The sequence below is a fragment of the Nilaparvata lugens genome, chromosome 9 (assembly GCF_014356525.2).
Source record: "Nilaparvata lugens isolate BPH chromosome 9, ASM1435652v1, whole genome shotgun sequence".
NCBI lineage: Eukaryota > Metazoa > Arthropoda > Insecta > Hemiptera > Delphacidae > Nilaparvata > Nilaparvata lugens.
This window is the reverse complement of record NC_052512.1, coordinates 23001687-23022049: the sequence shown is the minus strand read 5'-3', so window position 1 is coordinate 23022049 and position 20363 is coordinate 23001687. Positions and strand designations below refer to the sequence as shown.

The window sequence follows — 20363 nt, the reverse complement described above, 5'->3', positions numbered from 1 at the left end:
GACTTTATTTTGAGCTACTAAGTAACGTGATTTGAAGCCCATTACATTGGCTCTAACACTGATGAATATTCTTCTCCATCCTAAATGCTCACTTTTCTGTAGTGAGATTCACTTCAATTTTCAACATTCCTGATGAATATTCTTCTTGATAGTGACATTCATGATCTCCAATTAATGGTTTCCAGTGAGAATGATCTCTGTCATACAAGTCTAATGGGAGAAGATGATTGCCTCTGCTTATATTATTATACTTGATGCTTAACAATTTAGCCCAGTCAATAAGGTACATAGCCTTGAACCGAAGAGTCCCCATCGTCACTCCGCTTGCTTCCCCCCCCCCCCACCAACCAGAACAACCTCAAAGTTCGAAACTGCAATGGTTTCTTAGAACGAGTATATCACGGCTCCAAATCAAAATATCGATCTGAATTTGATTTCATCCTTTCGAGGAAGAATAGATCTACAATATTAATGTTCCATAACATTTCAGGATGTTCTTAATCAGGATGATCTGAATTAATGTTCTATGTTCGGGAAGTTATTTCCATACAAATCCAGAAAATCAGGAAATATCCACCTTATAATTTTATATTTTGTCTAATAAAAGTATAAGCTTCCGTTTTCCGAGAAAAATGTTTTGTATGGAAGTTATAGCTCGTTTCAAGACATTAAAAATTATGAATCATGAGTCGAACGTTCTTGATGTTATATAATCTTAATTGTACAGTTAATCTGCACATTATACATTTATTACTTTCCTTGCCCTATTACCATAGGTAAGAAAAGTATTGCTTTCCGAAAATAATTAAGGTACCCCAATTTCTAAATTTCTATACGTTTCAAGGTCCCCTGAGTCGAAAAAAGTGGTTTTTGAGTATTGGTCTGTATGTGTGTGTGTGTGTATGAGTTTATGTGCGTCTGTGTACACGATATCTCATCTCCCAATTAACGGAATGACTTGAAATTTGGAACTTAAGGTCCGTACACTATAAGGATCCGACACGAACAATTTATATCAAAAGCAATTCAAGATGGCGGCTAAAATGGAGAAAATGTTGTCAAAAACAGGGTTTTTCGCGATTTTTGCGAAAACGGCTCCAACGATTTTGATTCAATTTATACTTAAAATAGTCATTGATGAGCTCTATCAACTGCCCCAAGTCCCAGATTTGTAAAAGTTTCAGGAGCTCTGCCCCATCTATGCAAAGTTTGATTTTAGATTCCCAATTATCTGACTTCAGATACAATTTGAACAGAAAATTTTGAGTGGGAAGGATTCAGCAAGAAAATCTCTACATTTTATTTCCAGTAACATTTTCACCTAAAATTGAAAATAAGCTCGAAGTTCGAGAAAATGTGATTATCCAATTGCAAACTGTTGGCAACTGTTGATTCTATTAAATGATTCACTATGAAGAAATAGCAGACCTCGTATGTCTCCAGCGTTATTGTCCTGTCACCAGCTGGCTCAGATCTTCTATATAATGAGAGAGAGAGTAGGGTAGTGTAATGGAGGCGATAGTAATTCCTCAATACGAGCTTCACAAAGTAGAGATAGAAGATGATACATGGATGGATGATCATTGTTATTTTACTAAAAGATAGAATAAGTTGATTAGTTTCCCTTCCAGAGGGAGTTTTGCAAACAAAACTCATTTTTCATTTGAAGATATAACGAAAAGGTGCATATGACCTTATTTTTTTTGCTCAGCTTGCCAAAATACCCCACATTCCAATATTAAAATTTTCGACTGACTGTACAGTGAGTCAGTCATTCTATCAGGGCTCGAATAATTTTGAAATTCTAATCAAATAGAAATGGAAGAATATAATTTTTCCATGTAAATAACAACACCTTCATTCAAAGACATATTAACTGCATGCGTTTTCATATTGCCGATACAGCATTGATGAAACTGTAGACGTTTATTTATCACTTTGTCTCAAAAATTGTTCTAGCTGAAAAATTAATAATCCATGCCACGCGTAGGCCTAAACATTGCATCAGGAAAACGAAGTTTCATATTTCATAACTATGTTTTTCAGGTAGAAAGCAATATAGAAACAGATGTTCCTTTTTTAATTTCGACCATATGATTTGGTGATTTTTTAATGAAATCAAATGTACCATTAATGAAATTTGAACATTAATTCTGAAAAATCTGGTGTGGCGCACTCACACAACTTTCCTTGCCGTTATGAAAATTTATCACCTGACGCTAGTGTTCCCGCGCATACTAGTTTACTATTCAAAAATCTGTGCCAGCTGGTGACAGGACAATAACGCTGGATACACACGAGATCTGCTATCTCTTCATAGTGGATGATTTAATAGAATCAACAATTGCCAACAGTTTGCAATTGAATAATCCACATTTTCTCAAATTTCAAGCTTATTTTCAATTTTAGGTGAAAATGTTACTCGACATTAATTGAAGAGATTTTCTTGCTCAATCTTTTCCAATCGGAATTTTTCATTTAAATTATATCTGAGACCTGATAATTGGGAATCTAAAATCAAACTTTGCATAGATGGGGCGGAGCTCCCGAAATTTTCACAGATATGGGACTTGTGGCAGTTGATATAGCTTATCAATGACTATTTTAGGTATGAATTTGATCAAAATCGTTGGAGCCATTTTCGAGAAAATCGCGAAAACCCCTGTTTTTGACAATTTAGCCACCATCTTGAATTGCATTTGATAGAAATTGTTCGTGTCGGATCCTTATAGTGTAAGGACCTTAAGTTCCAAATTTCAAGTAATTCCGTTGATTGGGAGATGAGATATCGTGTACACACACGCACATACACTCATACACACACACACACACACACACACACACACACACACACACACACACACACAACACACACACACACACACACACACACACACACACACAGAACATATGTGCAAAATTTGGAGATCTAAATCATTCCCGTTTTTCCGGTATGCAATCCACAAGTTGACATGTTTTGATGGGAACAAATGAACAAACGAACACAAGAACACAACCCTACTCTCTCTTATTACTGTATATAGATAATACAATACTTTAATTCACCAGTTGATGGAATAACTTTTCATTATAAGATCTTTTGAGTATTGTTCTTAGTTTGTTCAGTCTGTTCAAATTATATGATAGGTGTCTTCTTCCTATTCAAAATTTCCAAAAATACAATACTAAAATTACTAATATAATCCATAACAAAGTACTACAAACATCAGGAAATACAGTTATTTAAATTTAGGTTAATAGCTCCCTCTTCAGAAATAATATCTTGATTCCTTCATATCTCTTCTTAGGTACTCTACATTTCTACAAGAGCATGTATCGTTCATTTTCTTCCATCACTCATCAGTTTGAATTACCATCACCATCTTCCATTACAAGAGAATCGAAAGGACTATACTCAATAAATCTATCACAATTAATTCAATACTTTGATGGAAGCTTTCATCGATAATAATTTCCTTAATTATATTATAAATCTATGACGTACCTTAGCAGCGGTGATAGGAGGAAAATCTCCATTGTGAGGCGACAACTCTTGATATTCTCTCTTCTTCTTACATATTGTAGTTAAAGCATTTACTTTTGAAGAAACTTCTAAAACGCAAGCGAACTAATATGTGCATCAGAAGGTTGCACAGCCAATAAAAAAGACTAAAACCAGCCAAAAGTCATAACAAATATTTAACTACTACATAAGTTTAAACAAATTTATTTAGAAACTACATTATGTTCAGTTCTGTTACCCGCAGTGGACAGACGCTGAATGAAGCCACATCACTTCTCTCGTCTTGCTGTGGACAGCCGTGTACGGCCATTCTGGGTTCTCAACTATTGCCAGGGGTGCCCACAAGGGGGGGGGCATGGCGCAATTCGCGCCATCAACATTCTTGGGGGGGCACGATTTTTTTTACATTTTATGTCAACATTTTGAATCATGGCTAAAAAAATCCTTATGTAGATTTAATACTTTTTCCCACCTTTACAATGTTATATTTTGCAAAGTGTAACTCAATATAAAGCATGAAAAATACAATTGATAATATGTTGTATGCAGAAATTCAAGTAATTTTAAGCCTATGAGTTTGAAGGTAAATCTTTGACAAAAATAAATTATAACTTCATCATTCACTATTATTCTGATTCCCTTTGCTTAATTTTAATTTTTAATGGTCCTGTGTTTGAGTTTCCTTGCTGTTAAATTGAGTTTCCTTGCAACCTAATTTTCTCAAAAGCACAATGCTAAGTTAAATATTGTAATGTACATTTTAATCTAATAATTATTTCAATTTCGAAGGCGTTTCATGATGATATTAATGTCTTTGAAATGAAAATGCAATTATGAACAACATCGAAAATTCTAGTGAATTTGACAGAAGAAAAAACTTCTTTTGTCAAAAATATCAAATGAAGCCAATTTCAATCTTTCCAATTTTCACCCTATTTACCACACAGTAATCAAGTAATTATTGTAATGCTTCATTATTTTTTTTTCTGTTTTGTATAATAGTTCAGTCAAATGGTCGTTTTTCAGGAAACAGCCCGAAAGAATTTTTATCGACGGTTCTATATGTATTTTGGGGGGCTGAATTCTAATCTGGAATTTTCTGACACGCCAGAGAGCGGATTCACCCCCAAAACTCCCAAAAAACCCCAAAATTTCGGACTTTTTTCAAGTTTTTCATTTAATCTTGAGAACATTTAATCTCGAGAAAAATCATTCTCTAGAATATTAAAGATAATAGAATTTCCAATAAATTAAGTGGTCGTGCAGGACTCTACAATTCTTGATTCTGGAGCTAAAAGTTTTCAAAAAAGGGGTATTTTTAAGGAGTTTTCAAAATTATGCAAACCTACCACTTCTACCCTATACAACTAGAATTTTTTCTAGTAATGATAGAAAGCCACACATCACGTAAATTAACAATATTTATTCTGAACAGAATCCCTGAGGTACCTATTTTTGAATTTAGTAGTGGTGGTTAGGGGAATACACCCAAAAATAGAAAATCATGTCCTACAGCCAAAATTCAAATTTTCATTAGAATGATAGAATATCTAGTAATGATAGAAAGCCACACATCACGTGAATTAACAATATTAATTCTGAACAGAATTCCTGAGGTACATATTTTTGAATTTAGTAGTGGTAGGAGGGGGAATACACCCAAAAATAGAAAATCATGTCCTACAGCCAAAATTCAAATTTTCATTGTACAGTAAAGATACCTTCTCATGGCCTTCCTACAAAAAAGAAACAAATTTCGGCTGAATTCACCTTACGAGGGTTATGTTCTATGATAATCACTCGTTATATTTTAGTAATTCCTAGTGGGGGGCACACATAAGGATACGTCCAGGATCAAAACTTTAAACACTTATAACTTTTGACTGAATGATCACATCTCCTCGTACTACAGCTCGTTCATATCAGCTCGTCAAGGCAGTTGAAAATCATGTAGGAAATAGGAAATTCCTCCTTTAGTGTATTTTAGCCCATATTTCAATGCATAGAAAAATGACCGATTTCTATATTCAAAACTGTGTGTCTCGGTAACTCAAAATGATACTTGGTCTTGATTTGAAGGAAAAAATCTCCTCTTTTATGTGATGTGAATGATTTTTGTAAAAATATAATCGTGAAGTAAGATACGTTTGATTCAAAAAATCAAGAAATTTTCGATATTTTTCTCGACAGTTTTTCAATATAAACAGTGATGCTAGATCAATTCAAGGCAACTCAGCTTATAGAGCATGAAATTTTCTCTCATTTAAGACTAATCGCAAGTTTCTATCATGTATTGTACTCATTTTAGAGACTCTTTTGTAACAGTAAAATCGCAAGAAAAATGAGAAAATAAAGATCATCATTCAATTGGCTGTAACTTTTTAACGGTATTGAAAACAGAAGTATAATTCATAGGAGTGAAAAGAGGAGAAAATTCATCACAACCTCGACTACTTTTTGGATTTTTTATGTCCAGCAGTTGAATATAGAAATTTTAATCGACTTGATCAAACTAATCTGATTTGTTGACATGATATGGTATATCATCCTTAATTAGAGTATATCATAATTTTCAAAGTTAATCATTATTTTACATTTTTAAGTGATTAGTGAGTGTTTTTTGTTATTCAATTTGGTCTGTAAACAATCTAGAGCAGAACCTTTCTGTTTTCAAATGTTTGTATTAAAATTAGATCTGAATTCAAGTGTATGGAACATAACCTACTGTTTGGACTATTTATAGTGTATAAATAAAAATTCGGAGAAGAAAAAGTTTTGGGCTGTGCCTGTTAGTCCTTCTCCAATCATTTTGAATAATTGTGTTCTGTTTATCAATAAATAGATAACAAGCGAAGCTCGGTGCCCCGATATTTTAGATAGAAATCAAATTGAGTCATATGTTGGTTTACATTCAAATTTTCATCCCTAAGCTTTTGGTTTCAAGCTAAGATCGAAGAAAGAAATCGTATAATGGTAGTTAATAATCAAAGTGAAAAACTTTAGTCATAAACTTTATTCAGATTTATGCAAATTCATCCCACTTCAATATTTATGATAGTAAAGTTTAGGACATGAGGAATCAGCCACAATAAATGTTATACTAACTATTATGAATTGACTCTTTTGTATGAATGGACTTCCATGGAAGAAAGAATCAGTGGATTTGCTGCTTTCACACTTTTGAATAAGTGAACGAAAATTAAGCGTTATGCTATGCCAAAAATTTCAGAATAAGCAAGAGATCCATGGATACCAGAGTCATAAAATTCCGAATCAACTTAATTTGCAATTCAAACTTCAATTGCATCAAGCAAAAGCAAAAATAACATGATCACTGCTAATTTGATAACTGTCAACGGGAAATATTAATTTCCAATGAATAAAGTCGAGGTCGACTCTTAAGCCCCGCCCAAAATTCTACAAAATTCTCTACAATCTGACTACTATTCTACAGAGCAGTTTCAACACATCAATTAATTATTCAGAAGATTTGACTCTATAATTTTCATGCCAAGTTGTGGCCTAATCTCAAAAACGATTATAACAATTTTGGTAGAATTTAGATTATAAATATTTCACAAAAATAATCTTATCTTTTAATTCCCGTAGCGAAGCATGGGTGCCCTGCTAGTAGTCTACTATAATAAAGGAAAGAACTGGTTTATAAACGTAGCCTATACAGGTGTAAAGTATAGGGAAATTATGTTTGACGCATTATCACGTCAGAACTACTGGACTGATTAACTTGAAATTTTGCATATAGATTCTTGCTTAACCGAGGGTGTTTATAGACCAATCTCAAATTCTTCAAGATTTGATTACATCAAGTTTTCAGTTTGTCAAGTTTTCAATTATTTGTCATGCTTCCAGTTTGTATGGAAGCAGCAGAATATTTCTCTGCTTCTCTATCTTTAAGATAGGTATGATTGGGGGTCCTTTTCGAATGATTAAAACAGGTTATCCGTCACACCCAAATTTTTTCAGCCATTTTGAATCCAACTTCTTGTTCTAATTGAAAGGTGGTCATACTGATTTACTTGAGATGCAGCATATAAATTCAAACGAGGATTCTTATAGGCCTATTTTGAATTCTCCTAGATTTCATTACGTCAAGTTTTAAGAAAGACCCTTGCGAAGCACGGGCTACCTGCTAGTGGAATAATAAATATGTACTCACCTCTTTGTATATAGGAAATGACCCTGACTACAAATAAATTCAAATTAAATCATGATATTATAAAAGTAATGGCTATTTGTATTTTAAAGTATTTTTTACTTTCCTTGCCCTATTACCATAGGTAAGGAAAGTATTGCTTTCCGAAAAAAATTAAGGTACCCCAATTTCTAAATTTCTATACGTTTCAAGGTCCCCTGAGTCCAAAAAAGTGGTTTTTGGGTATTGGTCTGTATGTGTGTGTGTGTGTGTGTGTGTGTGTGTGTGTGTGTGTGTGTGTGTATGTGCGTCTGTGTACACGATATCTCATCTCCCAATTAACAGAATGACTTGAAATTTGGAACTAAGGTCCTTACGATATAAGTACCGTATCTGACATGAACAATTTCGATCTGATGCAATTCAAAATGGCGGCTAAAATGGCAATTCAAAAACAGGGTTTTTTGCAATTTTCTCGAAAACGGCTCCAACGATTTTGATCAAATTCATACCTAAAATAGTCATCGATAAGCTCTATCAACTGCCTCAAGTCCCATATCTGTAAAAATTTCAGGAGCTTCGCCCCATCAATGCAGATAGATTCCCAATTATCAGGCTTCAGATACAATTGAAACGAAAAAAAATCAAGTGGAGTAGATTGAGCATAAAAATCTCTACAATTAATGTTCAGTAACATTTTCACCTAAAATTGAAAATAAGCTTTAAATTCGAGAAAATGTCATTATTCAATTGCAAATTATTGTTGATTCTATTAAATCATTCACTATGAAGAGATAGCAGACCTCATGTGTGTCTCCAGCGTTATTGCCCTGTCACCAGCTGGCTCAAATCTTTGAATAGTAGACTTGAGATGCGCGGGAACACTAGCGTCAGGTGATCAATTTTCATAACGGCAAGGAAAGTTGTGTGAGTGCGCCACACCAGATTTTTGTATTTGAATTTCATATAGGAAGAACCTGAATAATGGTGATTTTATGATATAACTGAAGTTATGTTAATTTGTTCTATCCTAGTTTATTTTTTATTCTAACAGCGGTCAATGTACTAGTCCATCAATGTACGGGTTCATGAATGTCTCGTGAACGTGTGTCTTTAAGCCGCTTAGATGCCTCTGAATCGATGGCAGTCCTAGAAGCTTGGGGTCTGCTGTCTCCTGTCCCATTTGTACGTGTAGAGTTCAATCACCGAGCCTAGATTCAAATTGAAGAAACAGCTTTGAGGTAACAACTTTTTTCCAAATCAAACGAACGTCCCAGAGACTCCGGATGTGACAGAATGGGTTTTAGTGACTATAGACTTTCAAAAAGTGAGGGGTGTAAAACATGAACCATTTAATCAATTAAAACGTGCTGAATTAGACTCTTTTCGTTAAATCGTAGCTTTGAGATTTAGGACTTGGGAATTAATAGATTACAAATTTTTATTTTGTTTGAATAGTAGATTTTCGGTTGTATCTTTACATTGAAATGTGAGGCCATATTTTCTCTGTAAGGATCCAGCTGGGAATTTCAGTTTTCTTGAAATTTATACAGGGTGATTCATAATTATGGTGAAATAATTCAATACGTGATAGTAGAGGTAAAAATAATAAGAAAAGTTCTTATAAACATATATCCATAAACGCTTCATTAGCAAGCTATACAGGGTGAAAGATTTCGCCCGGAATTCAGTTCCTCTGGTGAAAAACACCGATGCTGAATTGTTTGGGGACTAGTTTTTGAAAAACGTATGGTGGATTCATATGGAAAAATATCTGAAAAATTTAATAAAACTAGTCTGAAGCTGTAGTGTAAGTAGTTTTTGAAAAAAAGTTAAAATATGCAAGAAATCTACTAGAAAAACTCAGACTTCTACGTTTGATGCCCAATAACTTTCTTTAATGACAAGTAAAGGTTTAATTTTTTTGAGATAACAATTGTAGAGAATTTAATTCTGAAAAGAATGATGTAAGCTGTGTAAACTAAATTTAAATAATAGTTGAATAAAATGTATTCTTATGTAGTACATTACACCACAAAAATTTGCTGTTTTATGAGGAGAGAACTAATAGCTCATAGGTTGTAGCTGATTGCAAATAAAATATTCGGTTTTTTATGAAAAGTTTGATTCCTATATGAAAGTAACATATTTTCTAAATGACATCAAACTTACACCAAAACACTAAAGATGATGATCAAAGTGACCTATGTTGTTATTAATGCATTATGTTCAGACGTCTTCTCATCGATTGTCAGACCAGTTCAAATATTCCTGAAGTCTCCTTCAATTATCATTCCTATTCCGTTCAAAATTCTTAATCGGAGTTCTTCAATTGTATCAATCAGAGTATTGTATACTAAGGTTTTCGAGTGTCCCCAAAGATAAAAATCCAAAGGATTCAAGTGTGGTGACCTAGCTGGCCATGGTTCTGGCCCACCTCGGCCTATCCATTGATTTGGAAACCTGTGATTCAGGTGTTCGTGTTCACGAACAGCAACACTGGAGTGTGCTGGAGCTCCATCATGCATAAAACAAATGTATTGGTGCAACTGAAGAGGTACATCTTCAAGTAAGATAAATAGCTCCTCTCTCAAATAGTTCAAGTAGATTATGCCATTAAGCCTGGGAGAAAGCTCGAACAGAAGTAGATGATCTCCTATGATTCCTGCCCAAATGTTTACTGAAAACTGATGTTGTGGACGATTAGGATTGATGGCATGAGGATTGTCAGATGCCCAAATATGTTGGTTGTGGACGTTAACGATAGCAGTTCTTGTAAAGTGTGCCTTGTCGGTAAATGAAACGGTTGTTTATAAGTTTGGGTTAACAAGTTTTTCTAAAAACCATCGGCAAATAATACCAGCACGGGGAATACAGTCTCGTGGTAATAGAGTATGAACTTTCTGGAGGTGGTATGGATGTAATTGTTGCTCTTTTAGGATCCTCAAACTAATAGATCGATTGACATTAAACTGCACTGATTATTCTCTCGTGCTCTTCTCTGGATCTTCATAAATTTCATTAAGAACTTGTTCCTTTAACTCAACAGTCCAAGTGGATCGGGGTCTGCCTGCATAAATGTGCTCTTTGGACATCAAAGAACCTCTTTCAGACAGACGTTGATGAATAGTGGCAAAAAACCTCGAACTTGGACATACTCGGTTAGGAAAGTTTTCTTGATACAAACGTCTTGCTTCAGTTCTATTACTGTGTCCCATCCCATACATTAAATGCACGTCTGCTAATTCGGAGTATGAATAATGTCTAAAGTTACCTGCCGTTTTTTAAAAAGTTAACACTCAACACAAAAAAGCAAAGTGAAATGGTTACAAATAATTGGTTAATAGATTAAACAAAAAACACAGCGCGGTTACAGTAGGCCTAACTTACAGTTTGTTGTTTTGTTCAGCAGTGAGCTAAAATATTTCTGAAAATAATTTTCAGCTGATATTTTCTTTTGAATATTTTCTTATTTAAAACAAAATTGATCAGCTGTTTTGGAACAGCTGTTATTCAAATCCATGTTTTATTTGCAATCAGCTACAACCTATGAGTTATTAGTTCTCTCCTCATAAAACAGCAAATTTTTGTGGTGTAATGTACTACATTAGAATACATTTTATTCAACTTTTATTTGAATTTAGTTTACACAGCTTACATCATTCTTTTCAGAATTAAATTCTCTACATTTTTTTATTTCAAAAAAATTTTGTTTACTGGTCATTAAAGAAGGTTATTGGGCATCAAACTTAGAAGTCTGTGTTTTTCTACGTAGATTTCTTGCATATTTAAACTTTTTTCTCAAAAACTACTCATACTACAGCTTCCAGACTAGTTTTATTCAATTTTTCAGATATTTTTCCATATGAATTTACCATACGTTTTTTATAAACTAGTCCCCAAACAATTCAGCATCGGTGTATTTCACTAGAGGAAATGAATTCCGGGCGAAATCTTTCACTCTGTATAGCTCGCTAATGAAGCGTTTATGGATATATGTTTATAAGAACATTTTTTCTTTTTTTCACCTCTACTATCACGTATTAAATAATTTTACCATAATTATGAATCACCCTGTATTCTATAATCTAATAAACTACTAAGAGTTGAACCAGCCTATAAAATGTTTAAAGGTCCATAAATGTTCTGTAAATGATATTTTCATCTTAAAGATGTGAAGAATCGAAGTTTCAAGGACCCTAACCTTTTTTTCTAAATTCGTTTTGATGTCACATATTTTTTGAATAGTCTTCCCATGTAGAATTCCGTGATGTAATACTTTAGGAATATTTGTCTTTGCAGCTTTCATAATAATTATAAAGATACAGAATAGATATTATCGGAGATTATTAATATTTGATCATATTTAGATAGTGTTTTAAAAGTTTCCAAGTGTGTTCTAAATGTGACAAGAGTTTTCTGAATTTTATTCTGATCTTTTCTTGAAATATGTATTGTTATTTATGATTAACTTCTGAGAAATATCTATGATAATTTCCAGTTCTTCTTTCTGAAATTAGAGTCCTTTAAGCTTCTTATGATTCAATCTAAAACGTTTTTAATGTAAAGCAGACAGAGTAGGTTACTAACGAATTAGGTATCTGTATCGGAGATAACTTTCTAAATTTAGTAATTCTATTTTCGGTTTTCATGATGCAACTAAATTTTTGGTTTTATTAACTGTTGAATTTAACTGTAAGAGACGACAATTTTATACTTGATATCTTCTCTCTATTTCGTTGTCTCTTTTGACATTTCTGGATTCCAATTCTCTAGCACTAAGTATGTTTATCAAGCTTCTTTTTTTTTAGTTATATTGTGTGTGCTTCTAAATTCTAAATTCCAAATCAACCTTCTAGATTCATAGCACGGCCCAGTAGTCTCTAAGATGTAATTTCGCACGTTAATCGCATTAGTCATATATTTGTAAATATCTCTTATTTTATCTGGTGTTACATTTGAAAGGAGAACTAGAGCTTCATCTTCATAATTAACTATGTTTGCTACATATTTATTCAGAAACTGTTGTCTTATTTCTACATACATTGGGCAGCGAACAAGAACATGAGTGGGTGTTTCATCCTCCCGCATGTTACAAAGCGGGCAGTACTCAGTACTATCTATGTAAATTCCACGATTCTGTAGATGAAGGTAAAAACCAAATTTCGAAGCAGTTCTTAGCTTTGTGAAACATCTTATATATATTCAAATGGTGTCCTCATCCTAAGCTGGTCGCCAAGAGCAAAATTGGGATTTAAAACCTTGTAAAATGGGAAAGAAATATTGAATTAAATGCTTCCTGTTTGTCTGCTTCGTACAATGCTAAACCATGCCTACTTACTATATCTCATTTCATCCTACTAAGTGATGCTACCAAATTTTCTTGTTGGTTACAATCAGTATTGGAAGAGGTTAAATCTAATTGATACTTTACCAAATTCACCCAGTTGAGACTATTTCTGTTTTGATAGAACTGACTTCCCGACAAAATCATAAGTTTTCTAAGGCAAATCTTTGGGTACCTGTCTTCTGGCATGTTTAATATTTTTATCAACCATGTTAAATAAAGTTTTGAAGATGATCAAATTAACAATTTTCACTCCTCCTGTCTCCAAACGTAATGCCCAGCTCGGTGTACGTGAGCCTAAAAACAATAGTCTTTTAAAAAACCAGAGTTGAACTTTCTCTACTTGCTCAGCACATGCCAAGCCCCATACTTCCGCCCCATACACCGCCGTCGGAAGGACTACTGCTTCAAACAGTTTTATTTTGCTATCCCATGAATCCGAACGAGCGTTTCTCAAAACCTGTAGCATGACTTCGCTGACACCTTTGGATTTGGATATTATAGATGAGCAGTGTACATTGAAACGTCCTGAAGAGCTATACTCCACGCCCAAGTATTTAGTATGACTATTGCAGACCCCTATTTAATTGCCCTTATAATAGAAGGGTCTGTTTTTTCTCAACCTTCCTTTATGAAATAGAATTATCTTGGTTTTGGAAATGTTGACCCTCAATTTCAGACTTTCACAGTAATCCTCCAAGCATTTTATTTTGATTCTCATGTCAGAAGGACTATCTGCATGGATGACAATGTCATCCGCGTACAAGAGACCATATAATATGAAGTCTACCATATTTTCATTGCGGTATCAAGTAATAATAGCCCAACTATTCACTAGTGTTTGCGAAAAAAATTCAGAACATTCCAAAACATTTCATCGTCTCTTATAATTTCATTTATTGTGTAGGTATAGTAAGATTCACTTTCATTTTTGTTAGCATCAATTGAATTGATGATATTCATAATGAATGCTTAACTAGTTAAAAGTAAATGTTATTTTAATATAATATTATTCAGTTTGGCATTGTATTTATTGAGTTATATTCATGCTATTGTTATGAAAATCTGATCTTCATATCCATGTCCCTAATAAGATATCACCAATTGAAATAATAATAAATTCTATTGTTCATGACAGAAACCTTCAAGGAAGCCCTTCTTAAATACATCAGAGAAAACGGAGACATGAACTTCGATGCATTTGTCAGATTTTTAATTCCATCTGGAACTAGTTTTGAGTAAGTGCAGCTTTTGATCCTCATAATACTTGCCTGCAAAATGTTATTGTTTCAAGTGTGACGATATTATAACATTAACTAACTGCAAATTTTCTCTTCCATAAATCAGAGACTATGCAGTAAGACCATGTAATCTTCCTGTGAAGCCTCACATCACACCTGTCGTACTGAGGGTGATTTCTATATAAATAAACTTTTATAGATATAACTTTATAGATAAATATAGATATAGATAAATTTTATAGATAAACTTTTCTTGGGATATTCAAATATATATCAGTATTTATAAATATATATTTTTTTATTGCTCACACTAAAGAAACGTTTGACATACATGCTTGTTATATAATAAGTGGAATTGAATTACAAATTAAATTAATAATCAGTTTCATTGTTTTACATACAGTTATAAGACAAACTTATAATATGATTATTATAAGGAAACTGTGTATCTGTTTTTAGTTTCGACCGACAAACAAAGCTTGCCTATAGCCAGTGTGGATGCATAAAAGTGCGTACAGACTTATGCACCATGAACAAGTGAATTCCTCTCTCCACCAGCTGATGGAAAGCTTATTATATCTTATCTTATACATTCTTACAAATAATAAGATACAGATATAATAAGCATGGCACTACTTAGAGTATACAAAGGAAATAGGAAATTATTGTTGATACAAGTTCATGCACCTACAGCAGATAGCTCAGATGAGGAAATCGTTAAATTGTACGACTCTTTGGAAAATATCATACATTCCAAAAAACCTTAAGATTATAGGAGACTTCAACACAAGAATTGGAACTAGAATCCCAGGAGAAGAGAACATTTTTGGAGAATGTGGAGTAGGAATCAGGAATGAGAGAGGAGATAAACTTCTGGACTTTCTAGTGGGAAACAACCTCAAGTTAATGAACACTTTCTTTGAAGGTCAATAAATTAGATGATAAACATGGAAATCTCCGTTAAATAATGTTCATGAAATAGATTTCATAATTATGGATGAACATAATAATATGATGCAAAACTTCGAGGTGATAAAAGATTTTGAATTTGATTCTGATCACAGATTACGGCTGGGAGGAATGTTAATTCCAAAAAAGAGATCTCTCGTTCGTAAGCAAGACAGTATGAAAGTTGGTGAGTTAAATGAACAAGTATTTTTGGAGAATCTATCAGAGGAATTGAATAGGAGACACTTCAATTTAAATAGTACCGTTGAAGAGGTGTATCAGTAGATAGAAGAGTCTATCATTGAAGCATCAAATAAAATGAACAGGCGTTTGCAGACAGGGGAAGGAAGAAGGAGAAGAAGCAATAGATTATCAGAAGAGACAAAAGAAATGATTGAAGAACGTGAAAGATTGAACAGAATAAGAATGAAGTCAGAAGTAGAAAAGATGAAGCACCAATAATTGAAAGAGGTTAGAAGATGAATCAGAAAGGAAATTAATGAGTATAAGGAGAGGGTAATCAATTCAATCATGAATAGTACAGAATCAACAAGGGATATCAACAAACAGTTGTGTGAAACAAGAAAAGAGTGGATTCCAACTCTGGACACTGATGCTGGAAAAGAGATAGGAATATGTAAGATAATAAATCGAATAACAGACATCTATTAAAATCTATATAGTGATAGGAATGTAGTAGGAGAAACAGAGCGAGCAAGAACACAAGAGAGCGAAACTGAATTTCAGAAACCGGACATAATGGAAGACGAAATAAGGCATGCCATCAAGCATCTAAAGAAAAACAAAGCTCCCGGCGATTATGGCATCACGAATAAGGCGATTAAATCTGGTCTAGAATTGTTACTGAAACCCTTGAAATTACTATTCAATAAAATTCTAAGAGAAAGAATAATACCAGATAAGTGGAAAAGGAGTAAAGTAATTATTCTATCTAAGAAAGGATCCAGATCAGACATAAAAAATTATAATTAGACATAAAACAGGATTTATGAGAACCACTCAATAGACCAAGCCGGATTCAGACCAGGTTTCTTAACTGTTGATCAATTACAAGCCGCCAACCAGTTAATAGAGAAATGCCAGGAGTATAAAATCCCTCTATATTTAGGATTTGTTGATTTTCGTAAGGCTTTTGACAGTTTGAAACACGTCAAAATGTGGGAGTCATTGAGGGAAGCTGGAGTGGAAAGAGAGTATATTGATAAAATTAAGAGTTTATATGGAAATAGTGAGGTCTACGTGGAGCTGGAGAGAAGAGGAAGAAGTATGAAAGTGGAGAAAGGCGTCAAGCAAGGCTGTCCTCTGTCACCATTAATCTCCAACTGTTGTTTAGAGCATATTTTTCAGCAATTGCATTGGGAGAATAGAGGAATGCTGATAAATGTAGTCGAACTGAATAACTTGCGTTTTGCTGACAATGTGATGTTGATCGCTGGAAGTGCTGGGGAGATGACAGAAATGTTGAATGAATTGATAGAGGTCAGTGAAAGGATGTCCCTTCAATTGAATGCAAGCAAAACGAGAGTGATGATAAATTTCAACAAGGAGGAAGTAATGGTGACATGTGGTAATATAGAATATGTCGAAGAGTATGAACATTCAGGTCAGTTTACCTTTCAGTAAAGCTAGGTTTACCTTTTGATAACCAAACTGAGAAGGAAGTAAAAAAAAGGATCAAAAAAGGGCGGACAAAATATTGGTCATTGAAGAAAATATTCAAAGGTGACTTCTCAAACAGCTTGAAATCAAACGTCTTGAGGAAATGCATATACCCGACAATTCTATATGGTGCATAGACCTGGTCATTAACATCACAGCTAGATAGAATACTCGAGACTACCCAGACGAAAATTTTGAGGAGCATACTTGGTCTGCTGTTGAATCAGCAAGTCAGAAACACCCAGGTTCTGCAGCAGGTGAGAGTTAAGAATCTTCAAAAGGAAGCTCATCTCGTCAAATGGAAATGGGCAGGACACGTGCCAAGGATGGCACTGGAACGTTGGGCAAAGATCTGCGCCGAATGGATTCGGTTTTTCTCGCCTCTGGTCTTCTGAGCATTCTCATCTGAAGGTACAGTGATATCAATTATATAAGCCCTCTTCTCCAGCTGATCCAATACTAGGATGTCAGGCTTGTTGTGTACTGCTCGCCTGTCTGTAATCATTTAGACATCCCAGTGGATCTTGACGTGATTGAACTCAACCAGAGGAGGAGGCTGATAGTTATAGTAAGGGGGGACCTCTGCAATATTCCCAAACTTGATCTGCATCTCCAAGTGCACAATTTTTGCCACATTCTTATGGCACAACAAATACTCTCTTGGGGCTAGCACTGAGCAGCTGGATACAATATGTTGGATACTTTCTACTGCACTGGCACACATTCTGCATTTGTCACTTATGGTCCTGTCTCCCATTACATGCCTCCTATAAGCATTTGTTGCTATCACTTGATCTTGAATCGCCTGTACAAAGCCCTCAGTCTCTGGAAACAAACTTCCCACTGTTAGCCACATACAAGACAGCTCTTGACCTATTGGCTCTGAATTAAGGTGCCCATAAAACCGTCCATGTAACTCTTTTGTCCTTCATTCTTCTTTTAGGTCTTGAGCAGATAGCAGCTCGCTACTTCTTTGGTTCCTTAAATCAAGGGCTGTGTAACCATTATCCAGCTGGCATACCTTCACAAACAAATCTGAATCAGCATTCTGGAAGTAAGATCTTAACTTCGTTTCCTGACTTACACATAACCTTGATACCCTCATCAAACCGCGACCTCCCATATACTCCTCGGTAGGTACAGTCGAGCAACCGAGGCACGTGGATGATTCATCCTGAATTTAGTCATCCTTGTCCTGACATACCTATCAAACTGTTATTATTATTATTATTATTTTTCTCTCTTTTTCACGCAGTTGCGGATAGCTTATGCGAAGAGGGGCAAAATTTATGCAACCTCTTGGCATTATTTTCTATTATTGATGGAGTATTTTACCAAATATGTTGGAGCGTTTGGCGTACTATGCGAGCTGTATCAAGCAGAACAGACTTCTGCATTTTCCCTACCAGAGTTTCTGAGACATCAATAGCCTTACAGCTCTCCACTGTTGAATTAAGAACCAGACCATTCACAGATATTACAATTGGGATTATTCTAACATTATTGAGCCCATACATATCTTTGAGCTCAAATGCTAGCTCTTGATACTTCCTCAATTTCTCACCTCTTGTTCTTTGACAATTTTCATCTGCTGGTATGGCTACATCAATTATCAAGGCTTCTTTTTGATTCATGTTCAACATTAGGATGTCAGGCTTGTTATGAATGACTTGCCTGTCAGTGATCATTTGAACATCCCAATAGATCTTAATCTGGTTTCTCTCAATAAATGCAGGAGGAGAGTAAGAATAGTATGGGGGCATTTCTTCAAAGAAGCCAAATTCCTGCTGCAATTTCAGGTGCACTATTTTTGCAACATTATTATGTCGCCTCAAATACTCTTTTGGTGCCAATATTGAGCAGCCTGAAACTATGTGCTGAATACTTTCAACTGCAGCGTTACAAAGCCTGCATTTATCACTTATGCTCAGATCTCTGATGATATGTCTTCTATAGGCATTGGTAGCGACAACCTGATCCTGCATAGCAATTATAAAGCCTTCTGTTTCTGGGAAAAGACTTCCATCTGTCAGCCACCTGCTTGAAAGGTCATGATTATTATGATCAGAGTTCAGATGCTTACAGTAGCGCCCATGCAGTTCCCTCTGTTGCCATTCTGCCTTGTAATCATGCCATGTCAAGGGCTCTCGACCATTAGGATTCCTCAGGTTAAGTGCAGTATAATTTTCATCCAGTCGGCACACTTCCCTGAGGAGATTTGTGTTAGCAGACGTGAAATACTCTCTTAGTCTTTTCTCTTGTTTTGCACACAGATCTGAAACCCTGGACAAGCCCCTGCCACCCAGCTTCCTTGGCATATATAGATGACTCATCGATGATCTTGGGTGATGCACCCTGTTTTTCGTCATTTGAGTCCTCACAAGCCTGTCCATTTGTTCCAGACGAGTGTCAGACCACTTCAGAACACCAAAACTGTAGGTCAGAGATGGAATAACCCAAGAATTTATTGCCTTAATCAGATGCTTTGAAGGCAATTTAGATTTCATGACTTTACTTAGTCTTCTCTTAAATTCAATTTCCAAGCGGCTGAACACTTCAACACGGGAGATTTTCAAATGCTGGTGGAGTCCCAAGTATTTATATGTCTGTCCTATTTGCAACTGCCCTATTTCATTTTCCAGTGTCAACATCCCTTCTGCTGTATTTACTACTTTACCTTTCTTCACATGCAGTACTGCACACTTCTCCAATCCTAATTTCATTTTGATACTCTGGCTGAAAGTAGTGACTAGCTGAAGCAAATTCTCAAGCTGCTCTGGTGACTTGGCATAAAGTTTCAGGTCATCCATATAGAAACTGTGTGATACTGTAAGCTCTCTTGAAACATTGAGCTTATATCCATATGGGGAATTTCTTAGCAACAAACTAAGAGGATTTAAGGCCAGGCAGAACCAGAGAGGGCTCAGACTGTCACCCTGGTAAATTCCTCTGACAACCTTGATAGCACCTGTTTGAAATTGATCCACTCCATCCCCAATACACAGCCTGACACTCCACTCAGTCATGGCTAGCTTCAAAAAGTTGACAATACCTGAACTGACTTTATAAAGTTGGAGAACATGCACCAGCCAACTGTGTGGGACGGAGTCAAAGGCTTTTGCATAATCTATCCAGGCAATGGATAGATTCCTTTATTATTATTATTATTATTATTATTATTATTATTATTATATTATTATTATTATTATTATTATTATTACTATCCAGGTGGCACTGGATGCATTTCAATCAAAACTTGCAATAGTCTGTTAAAAAAGTTTCGAAATAAGTTCAATAATCAACTAAGGTACTTGAAAAGTGTTTTGATAGAAATATAATGGAATGGGAAAAGTGCAAAATAGTTAGAAATTAACCAGATGTGGATATATTACGAAATTCAACCTGAAGTGTAAAGTTCTAATATTATAACCTCAAAGTTAGTTAACTGGCACTGACTGTAAAAAAATAAGG

General features: G+C 34.7%; 2 protein-coding genes across 2 annotated transcripts in view; one reads left to right on the top strand and one right to left on the bottom strand.

The window, feature by feature from the left end:
* Positions 1–14265, top strand: part of LOC111059924 — a 41975-nt gene extending 27710 nt beyond the window's left edge. The window contains exon 5 of the mRNA XM_039435641.1: positions 14162–14265. Coding sequence (XP_039291575.1) covers positions 14162–14265 — 104 coding nt within the window. The remainder of the gene's footprint in view (positions 1–14161) is intronic.
* A 3132-nt stretch (positions 14266–17397) lies between these two features.
* Positions 17398–19702, bottom strand: LOC120352937. The gene is made up of 2 exons (XM_039435283.1): positions 18457–19702; positions 17398–17717 (listed from the first exon to the last, which is right to left on the bottom strand). Exons 1-2 carry the CDS (start codon positions 19700–19702, stop codon positions 17398–17400), a joined length of 1566 nt encoding a protein of 521 aa, XP_039291217.1.
* Between the last annotated feature and the right edge of the window lie 661 nt (positions 19703–20363).

Coding starts and splice junctions, on each gene's coding strand:
- LOC120352937 (XM_039435283.1), bottom strand. CDS start 19,702: ATGGATGACCTGAAACTTTATGCCAAGTCACCAGAGCAGCTTGAGAAT. Junction 17,718..18,456: donor AAATTGTCAAAGAACAAGAG/GTGAGAAATTGA, acceptor GTTTGTTTCCAG/AGACTGAGGGCTTTGTACAG.